The following is a 10,796-nucleotide window of genomic DNA, read 5'->3' as shown; positions in this document are numbered from 1 at the left end:
CGGAAGTCGAAGCGCGAAGTGGCGAGGGTTCACTGTACTCTCCTATAATAGTCACTATTGGTCTATCATATTTCATTAATTCTTAGAAGTAATTTTCTTTTACATTTCAACTTCTTTTTGAAATGTGATTATTGTTATTATATTAAATCAGCTGAGTTATAATAGTTTGCCTTCTGGAATAAGGTTAATAAAGTTAATTTTTAAAAATGTTGACTTCAAATTAAAAAAAGTTTAATATTGAAACAAATAGCTAAAATAATCATATATACCAGCAAATTTAGCATTTATTAGTTTTTTAATTTTTCACATTAACAAGTAGAGCATTTGGTAATTCAAGATTTGCTTTGCTTGTCCATCTAGTAGAATGAAACTATTTTGAATGACTTTTCATTTTTATTTGCTATAATTATATTCCATAATTTTATTATATGCATTAATTAGTGTCTTTCCATAGAAAGAACCTTACTATTTTTTGTTTAATGTTTACCTTATTAAACTTGTTACAGTGGAATTTAGTGGAAATTGACCAAAGTTCTTATCAATAGACTCCTCAGCTTCTTTCTTTATTGCCATGTTCTTCTTACCTGGGATAGCAGCGGTGGAAGGGGCAAAGCCTCCTAGTGGTGCAGATCTCAATGTGGGAGCCGGTCCGCTGGCATCACCTAGTAGAGTAGGCGCTCACCGTGGATGTTGGCCTGGGCATTACTAGCCAGACCAGAAAAGTGCAGCATTTTCTCCAGCTGCTTTAAGGAGAGCATTGCTCTTTTCACTGTCATGCAGGATAAGGGACAAGTCCATGCAGGTGAGGCCAGAGACAGAAGGCTTCTGTGCAGACAAGTAGCAGGCTGCTGCTACTGGGTATTCCTTATGAAGTGAGGCTCTCACCCGAACGTGGCCTTCTCGTCTTCAGAACCGAGCACCTTAGCATGAGTTGAGGAAACTCACTTGTTTATTCTTATGATGTTGTATATTTGAAATAGGTTTATATGTTTTCAAAGATATTAAATTTTAATTGTACAAGTTTTTAAAAGTGGATCTTATAGTAATACTTAAAAATATTGTATTGTGAATTCAGTGAAAGTTTACAGAGAAAATAATGAATTTATATTCAACAAGTCATAAATGTTCTGTTTCAGCTCGTTCATTAAAATCCCTTCAGTGTTAGCAGCATCCACCCATCTCCTCCCTGTGTTTTCTATTGCCATTCTCCCTCCTTTCCTGACCCTTCAGAACCCTTCCCTCTTTGGGCAAATGCTGCCCCCTTGATCCCATTGGCCTCTAATTTGGGTGAAAATTGAACCACAGATGAGTTCATTTTGAGATCTGTAGGATGGCCAAGGGCCATGGTGTCAGAGGTGCCACCTATGTCTGTATGACTGGCAAGCCCGACCTCCATCATGATTCTCTTTCCCGACTCTATCCAGGATCTTCTTATGCCATCTCTTTGTTGGCTTGGTCCTTTAGTCTCTTGGACTAATTATTCCCGTATGTGTTTAATTGTCATTACTCTTCTTTACTCCAGACAGCGAGAGATCAATAGTTGTACCTTAATGTCCACAGAAGCTTTTAAGACCCCAGTTGATAGTCACAGAAAAATTTTGTGAATGATATTATGCCATTTGACATTGATGTCCTATCAGATTATGGTTTTAAGCTCCCAGACCTAGCAATTTATTTTTCCAGGGTTCCTGGTTATATCTTGGAAGTTTTTGTAACTTTACCCCCTGTGTTTCACCACATCACCAGATATCCAGACTCACGGCCTTAGTGGTGGTTTCGACTCATAAGGAGCCCTGGTGGCATAGTGGAGTACGCATAGCGTAAGCAGTTTGAAACCACCAGGCCTTCAACTGCAGGGGAAAGGTGAGGCTTTCTGCTCCTGCAAAAATTTACAACCTCAGAAACTCACAGGATTTATATTCCCCACTCTTCCACGCTCACCGAGCCTACTTGTCTATCCATGCACCTACCTGTAGATCACCACTACTACAGGATTGTGGATGTAATAGTATTTACCTCTGTTGCCTGTAACTCCTGCATTCTCCCATTATCCTCCTCTCCCCATCATTCTTTGCCATTCTCCCCTTCTTCCTGGTTCTTGAAATCCATTTGACTTCTCCATCTGAATGTTCTGTAACTACTCTATTCCCTCTTTTTACTTTGTAATTGTCTTCATTCCACAAATAACCCAAACTCATTTTCATTGAGTCAATTCCAGCTCATAGTGACTGGACATATAGGACAGAGTAAAACTGGGTTTCTGAAACTGTTAATCTGTGTCTAATGTCTACCAGTACCAAGCTATTTTGATGATGATGGCTGTATAGTAGGTTTTGAGGCTGGGAAGTGTCAGGCCTGCTACCCAGCATCCCTTCCTTTCCATATAAAGTTGGTGATTGGTATTTCCTTCTCTTTGGAGAATGGTGTTGGAATCTGAACCTGAATTGCATTTTATCTGCATATTGGGAGTGTTGCCTTTTTCATAAGTCCTTCTATGTATAAACGTGATATATTCGTCCATTTAAGTAGGGCTCTTTTTGCCTTCTTGCAGTTGCGTTTTATAGTTTTCTATGTATGTCTTTCATATTCCAGGTGAGATTTATTCCTAAATATTCCATCTTTTGCCATTATTGTAAATGACATTGATTTATTGATTTCCTTTTCAGAGTTATTGTAGAGGAATCAGACTGATTTTTGCATGTTAATCCTGTACCCTCCCACTTTGCGCAATTCTTCTTCAAGTTCTAGTAGCTTTCTTTTAGAATGTCTGGAATTTCTCAAATATCTGCAAGTAGAGGGATGCTTTTACTTCCACTTTACCAATTTGGATGCCTTTCCCTTTCTTACATAACTGCTCTGGCTAGACTTCCAGTATAATGTTGGATGATAGTGGCGATGGACATCTTTGTCTGATTCCTATTGTGAAGGGGATGCTTTCCGTCTCTCTATTGAGAATAGTGTTGACTCTTGGTTTTGTGTAGAAGTAGTTGGTAGGTTTGGACAGCTGACCTTTTGGTTAGTAGCTGAGCACGTAACTACTGCACCAACAGAGCTCTTCATTTGCTACAGCTACCTTCAAATAAATGTGGTTAGAATCGTCCCAGAGACATCTTTCTACCTTTATTTATTAATTAAGTGAATTAGCTGGTGAAAAGTAGATAATAAGCTACTTTGGGTTTTCTTTTTTTTTTTTCCTTTAATAGTTTATTTTTTTTAATCGTTTTATTAGGGGCTCATACAACTCTTATCACAATCCATACATACATCAATTGTGCAAAGCACATTTGTACATTCATTGCCCTCATCATTCTCAAAACAGGTTTTATTTTTCAACAGCAATTAATTCATACAGTTTATATTGAAGCAATACAAAACATTGTTGAATATGTCAGCAAAATGTTTAGAATGAAAGGTCTAAGTCAAATAAGCTATCATCAAATGACATAATATTTCGTTGCTACTCTGCACTTGATCTTAGCCAAAAGGCCGAGAAGCAATGTGGCTACTCTCTGAATTGAGGATTTTTACTTCCTTTTCCCCACTCCAGGTGGCGTTATTAAGTTAATTGTTGAGTTAAATTGGTAATCATTTTCTACACTCTCCTTTTATTAACAGGAGCTCTGGAGGCATAGTGGTTATTTGCTGGGCTGCTAACCTCAAGGATAGCAGTTCAAAATCACCAGTTGCTCCATGGGAGAAAGATGAGGCTTACTATTTCTGTAGAGTTATAGTCTTGGAAACATATAGGGCAGGCTTCTACTCTGTCCTGTAATGTCACTGTGCACCCGGATTGACTCGATGGCAATGAGCTTTTTTATTTTGGGGTTTTTACATTTATTAATACTTATATATAGAATGTGAAATATTCCAAAATTTTACTATCTTGGCCTTTTTTCATGTAAACTCTTTTGAGACCACTCTGATCATGTTTATAGTTTATTTCATTTATTTTATAGGTCTGTTGACTCTTACATCCAGGAGTCTTTTCAGCCCTTGAAGCTATTGGTGAAACAGTCGTACTCAAATGAATTTCCTTGTATGTAATTCACATGTTGAGCTTGTGTTCTAACCTTTCAGTTATTCGACAGAGAAGAGAAGCAGATGTTGCGCTGTTTTCAGAACTGCACAGAAAACTTCATTCACAGGTATCGAACACTTACTCTTGAAAGTTCCGCTCTTGATGAAGATAGTGATAGTGGTATGGGAACAGTTGAATATTTTTTGTGGAATCAAATTAAGATAAAAAAGGTTAATGGCGTTAATTTCTGGACAATGTGTACTCCTAAATTTTGATGTTAGAACTAAGAATACTTAGTTGTATTTAATGCTAAATTGTTTTTAAGGAAGGCGGAAGCTAATTGGAAAAAATAAATCAGAATTATATACATCTTAAACTTATTTTGTTCATTGAGTTCTAATTTGTTCTTCTATATTGAATAACTTAAAAACCTGTGTCTACTGGCCATCGTTGTTCAGACATTTGTTAGGAAACTCCCAAGGTTCTTGGAACTTGGATCCTCAGAACTGAGAGGCTCCTGATGATGTTGGGGGTTGAACGACTTTCCAAGGGGTCGCCCAATTCATAACAGTAACAAAATTACAGTGATGAAGTAGCAATGGCAATGATTTTATGGTAGTGGTGGTGGAGGCTGTCACCACAACATTAAAGGGTCACAGCACTAGGAAGGTTGAGAACCTAGTGGGTTATATGTTGGGCGGTTAACTGCAAGGGCCAGCAATTCTAAACGACCAGCCGTTCCGAGTAGAAAGATGACATTTTCTACACCCATAAAGATTTATAGCCCATGATCCCGATTCTGCCTTACAAATCTGGCTAGACTAGAGGATGTACACTGGTATAGGTAGGAATCAGAAACACAGGGAATCCAGGGCAAATGATCCCTTCAGGACCAGTGGTGACAGTGGTGATACCGGGAGGGTGGAGTGAGGGTAGGGTGGAAAGGGGGAACCGATTACAAGGATCTACATGTAACCTCCTCCCTGGGGGACGTACAACAGAAAAGTGGGTGATAGGAGATGTTGGACAGTGTAAGATATGACAAAATAATAATTTATAAATTATCAAGGGTTCATGAGGGAGGGGGAATAATGAGCTGATGCCAGGGGCTTAAGTGGAGAGCAGAGGTTTTGAGAATGATGAGGGCAATGAATGTAGAAATGTGCATTACACAGTTGATGTATGTATGGATTGTGATGAGTTGTATGAGCCCCCAATAAAATGATTAAAAAAATAAAACACACACACACACAAAAAATAAAACACAATATTCAATAAATAAATAACATACAATTTACAGTCTTGGAAACCCAGTAGTGCAATTCCACTCTGCTCTATAGGGTTGCTCTGAGTCAGAATTGGCTCAATGGCAGTACGTTCTTATTTTTAAATACTTCTGTCTATTCACAGCCATTCATAGACATCTGTTTTTCATATATATTTTCTCTTCTGATGATAATAACTATCTATTGCCAAAAAGTTAACCTAGGTGTCATCTTGACAGTTTGCTTCACCTCCCTTCTCAACACTGAAATCTGTCCTCAGTTCTTAACTGATTGCTCCTAAGTCTCTCATTTGTCCCTGGAGTGCCAGCTGAATTTCGCATGGACTCCTAGTGTATACCTTTGAGATTTAAATAAGTTGATCACTTTTGTTTCTCTTATTTATGGAATGAAGTGAATAAATCCAGTGTCATAATGCTGTCTTCAGCTTAAACTCCAAATTTCTTGGTATAGAATAACAGGTCCCTTTTGATATGACCTTTCATTTGATTTTCAAATTTTATTCTTATTCCTTGGCTTTAGCGAAATTTATGTATTTCTTGGGAAAGCTATACCTGTTCACCTTCTTTATTCATCACCTTATTTTCCTAAGGGGTACAGATCTCCTCTGGAATTTTTTTCATGATCCTCTGAATCTGGATTGGGTGATACTGCTTTATCATAAAAATCTGTTTTACTCTATCACATAATTTAATATTCTGCATTAAACGATCCGTTTGTCTACTTTCCGCTAAACTGAGGACTACTTCAGGACTGGCCCCTTTTGTTACCCTTGTTGCTCTAAATGAGGAGTTTGTTGAATTTCTTAAAAATCATGTGAGCCAATCTTTACTGTCAAACAATAACTTAAATACCTAGTAGAGGAGCGCTGGTGTAGTGGTTATGCACTCGGCTGCTATCCACATGGTTGGTAGTTCAAAACCACCAGCAGCTCTTCAGGAGGAAGAGTGGGCTTTCTGCTCCCATAAAGAGTTATAGTCTCAGAAACCCATAAGGGGTTACTGAGTCAGCACTGACTGGAGGGCAATGAGTTGAGAAAAAACTTTAAAAAAACCCCAAACTCACAGTGACTACTTTCTATAATTAAGACTTTGTGTAATGTAGGTAACCATTCCATAATTTGGTTTGCAAATAAAGGAATTGTAAATGCTAGCCTTCTCATCCAAAAAGGAAGGCTGTCAGAATAGAATAGAATGCTTGAGAAGTGCAAGATAAGCATATTGAGGGTTGGCTACTATTGTGTGAAGTCATGTTCGAGATTCATAGTTGGAAATTAAAGAACTTTATATAATAAACTTTATATAGGAACCTCAGCATTATTTACCCTAAAACAGAGTGGTTCAAAGCCAAATCGTGAGTTTAAGAATTCACGAGGCAGAGATTTGTATCTTGCATATTCGATTCTTTTTAAAAAGTAATGTGTTTTATGGCCTAAATGAGACATCAGTGAGGTAGGGGGGAAAATCACATATTTTATGTCATTTTTCTTCAAACCAGTATGCTTGGAAAGTTGGTTATTAGACATTATGTCAGAAAGAGACAATACTGCTATTCAAGAATAGGATAATTTAGAAATTATTCTCTTAAGGGACACTGTAGTAGTTCACAGGGCTAACGGTTCTAACGTGTTTGAGACTGTACCTATTTATTGACTTCTGATGTACGTACTTTTGTGCTGCTTGTAAAATGAACACAACTAGGTTTGATGTTACCATGTGAGTTTTAAAATACTGTTCTATTTTAGGAGAAATATAATTTGGAAGAAAGGTTTATTAAAGTGGAGATAGTAAAGAACTCTTTAAATGTTTTCTTTTTCTTTAGGGAGTTTTGAAAAATAAATGGTCAATACTCTACCTCCTACTAAGCCTTAGTGAAGACCCACGTAAGCAGCCAAACAAGGTAAGTGGCCTTATTTTGGCAGCATAGAGTCTTTAAAAAAAAAAAAAAAAAGACACTGTCTTGTTGGGGGAATTATACCAAATTTTGGTAAAAATCAGATTTTGTAGTTAGAAAATATGAGAAAAGCAAATATTTACCTAGTTTTCAAGATAGTCTAGACAGGTCAAGAGGTGTCTTTTTTTTTATTTTAGTGTTTTAATTAGTGGGCAGCATTTCCTAAATGTGTTCCAGAATTGTGTTACTACGCTAGGTATGAAAATATGCCATAAAATAGAGCATACATTATTAGCTTTCAAGACTTTCACTTTGTAAAGTTATTAGTATTAGCACAGATAGATCATTCTTTAAGAATTAGAAGATCCTTTAGATTGTTCTTGTGCTTTCAGTTAACATTGTGAAAATCAGTTCCTGTTAATATCAGTGACATCTTCCAGTTGCCGCACAAGAATCATCTATGTCACATGCAATATTTGGAAGAAACATATTGGCTGTTCTATACTTCACAGAATCTAAGATACTCTTATTACTAAAATTTCAGTCTTAAAAATTTAAGTATGTGGGTAGAAAAGTGACATTCATTTCTAAAGCTTAATCTGATTAATGAGCATCTGTTTTCTTTATAATAATGCTAAAGTTTTAGCAATTATTTGAATTTTATAATGGTTTAGATAGAGCAGGGGTCCCCAAACTTTTTAAACAGGGGGCCAGTTCACTGTCCCTCAGACCCATTGGAGGGCCGGACTATAGTTTAAAAAAACTATGAACAAATTCCTATGCACGCTGCACATATCTTATTTTGAAGTAAAAAACAAAACGGGGCAAAAACACCCAGCAGGCCAGATAAATGTGCTTGGAGGGCTGCATGTGGCCCGCGGGCTGTAGTTTGATGACCCCTGGTTTAGAGTCTAAATCAGTGAAGTATTTAATTATTTGGACAATGGTAACAGTTGTTGATATTTAGAAAATCTTATAAAGCTTTATCAGTTTGACCCCTGGCAGCATAGTGGCTATGTGTTGGGCTGCTAACCGGTAGACTAGCAGTTCAAAGTTATCAGCCACTCTGTGGAAGGTAGAAGGGGCTTTCTACTTGCAGAAAGAGTTACAGGTATACGAAACTCAGCGGGGCAGTTCTAAGAAGCTTATCCTGTAGGGTGACTATGAGTCGGCATCATCTCAATGGCAGTGGGTTTGGATTTGGTTTTATCAGTTTTGGTATACTTTAAATATATAATAATTATATAATGAATACAAACTCTAGTTACAGAAACTGAAAGAAAATAGGATGATTAACTTTGTTGCTTTGGGGAAAATATTATATAATTTTATACCTCCATATTCCTAATGTACTTTCATTTTATTTTAAGATTTCTACCTATGCCGCATTATTTGCTCAGGCATTACCAAGAGATGCTCATTCAACTCCATACTACTATGCTAGACCTCAGACTCTGCCCTTGAATTACCAGGACCGAAGCACCCAGTCAGCCCAGAGTTCTGGCAGCATGGGAAGCAGTGGAATCAGCAGCATAAGCATGTATGCCCTCAATGGCCCAACACCGACCCCACAGTCTCTCCTTCCTGGGTAAATGCAAGCTTTCCGTGCATAGAACCAAAAAGGTCTCAGAGTTTTAATCAGGCATTTTGCGTTTGTTAACAATATCTCTACGCCCTCCGATGTGCCGCGTGTATTGCCATTTCTTTTTTATCCTGACAGTTGAGGATAGAAAAGAGGTTTTGAGAATGATGGGTGTTAATTTTGAAGGTAAGATTAGGAATGCATTTCACAGTGGTTTTAGGAGGGTAATGCATTTTAGGTAATTGTAAAGAAAAGTCTGAATATTTACGATGTAAGAAATATGTCTAGCAATCAGATGATTTCCTAGCAGTCAGATCACTTTGGTACCCAGTGTTTTAGCTGAATGAATTTGACAGCACTATAAAAGGGAATAAAATTTTGTGTTTGAATGTTAGGTTAAGGGTTTCAAGGAGGCTGGACATTTTTGAAGAACTTAAAATGGATTGTTTTTATGTGTTTTTAGGTTGTGTCATCTATTTGAGATTTATAAATTCATGTGTTTCAACGTGGTAATGTGAAGAAAAAGTCTAGAAACTCTAGCATGTGAACTCAAAGATATAAAACGCTCTTTCACTCTATCAGACAGCCCCATCAAGTTCCCGGAGTAGGAGATTACCGTCGACAGCAGTTGGGGTCTCGTCTTGCGTGGACTTTAACTTCCAACCAGCTTTCTTCACAAACCTCGACCGCAAAAGGAGTTCCTGACACCATCTCTCGGAACCTGACGAGGTCCAGGAGAGACGGGGATGCAAGTGGTGAGGAAGGGTATAGTTTAAAGTAACTTTTTTTCTTGGAACATTTAGAGTTCACACTTCTTTCTTAATTTTGAAATACTGATCAAGGAATTCCCACTTGGAACTTTTTCATGATTTCTTATTCTTCTTATGCTACTGTCCCAAATCCCTTGTATAGTCTAGCTTTATTACTTTATCATCCTTCCGTGGCTCTATGAACTTCAGCAAGAAACTCCTTTTATTCCTCAACTGCTGTCCCTTGATTTCTTTGCCTGGATTATTCTTTTTTTCCTCTTGCTTGCATATCAAATTTCCCTTGTCTAAATTTTATTCTGCCTTTAACCCCCTGGGAAAGCCTCTCTGATTTTGGTTAGGTCGCTCTATTAAATTGTATACCATCTCCCATTTCTATGCAGTTCATGGATTTAGTACAGAATCCAACATCTATTGAAGAAGAAATTCGATAAATCTGCATTCCATGGGTTAATAAATATTTTCGTGCGAGTTTGAAAGCCTGCTTCTCTTCTAGAAGGAAGATTGAGTTTCCTTTTCCTCCTTCCTTCCTCGAGGATATTAGGAATTAGCGATGTTTGAAATAGAAGTATCTTCAAAAAAAGTGACCCGGATTACTGGTTCCTAATGTGCACATGCTGAAACCCCTCTTGATAGAATAGGCTTGATTATAAAGATGAAGACCGTTAGCCTTGAGCCCTTACCCTCAGCATAGTCGTCAGCGTCTGCCAAAGTCTTCTTTTCCCTCCAGCTAGCTCCCATGTACCAGCTTTCCTCTGTCCATGTTCGCAACACCGTGTGTCATTTCTAATACCTATGAGTTCTTAGAATTAGAATGTCAGTTTCTAGCCCGAGTCAGGATACTATTCTCTGCTTTTATCTTTTTGTTTGCTGTGATTTCTGATAATGCCTTCACACCGATAGTATATACAAAACTTTGAGGTAAGATAGACTTATAATTTTGATTAATTCAAAAGAAGGCAGGTGGGGACGTACGGAAAAAAGTAGAGTTAATAGAACACGACAATAAGGAAGATTTTAAGCCCAGACACATCAGTAATTAGCATTAAATGTAAAATGATTAAAACCTTCACAGGCAATTAACAAAATTCATTCAGAAAACTGTGATATATTTTTTTACTCAATTTATTGGGGCTCATACAATTCATCACAATACGTAGATCAATTGTGTAAAGCACATCTATACATTTGTTGCCCTCATCATTCCCAAAATTCACTTGCCTCTTGGGTTCCCGGAATCAGCTCATTTTCCT

At 37.5% G+C, this 10,796-nt stretch overlaps 1 protein-coding gene across 1 annotated transcript in view; it reads left to right on the top strand.

Annotated features, from left to right (window-relative positions):
* TUBGCP3 (tubulin gamma complex associated protein 3) overlaps positions 1-10,796 on the top strand; it is a 97,201-nt gene that overhangs the window by 13,692 nt on the left and 72,713 nt on the right. Inside the window, exons 3-6 of the mRNA XM_004704307.2 lie at positions 4,078-4,145; positions 7,123-7,200; positions 8,565-8,782; positions 9,359-9,531. Coding sequence (XP_004704364.1) covers positions 4,078-4,145; positions 7,123-7,200; positions 8,565-8,782; positions 9,359-9,531 — 537 coding nt within the window. The remainder of the gene's footprint in view (positions 1-4,077; positions 4,146-7,122; positions 7,201-8,564; positions 8,783-9,358; positions 9,532-10,796) is intronic.

This window comes from Echinops telfairi, unplaced genomic scaffold (genome assembly GCF_000313985.2).
Source record: "Echinops telfairi isolate 266 unplaced genomic scaffold, ASM31398v2 ScPeMD7_7467;HRSCAF=8505_1, whole genome shotgun sequence".
Classification (NCBI taxonomy): Eukaryota; Metazoa; Chordata; class Mammalia; order Afrosoricida; family Tenrecidae; genus Echinops; species Echinops telfairi.
This window is presented reverse-complemented; position numbering and strand designations above follow the sequence as displayed.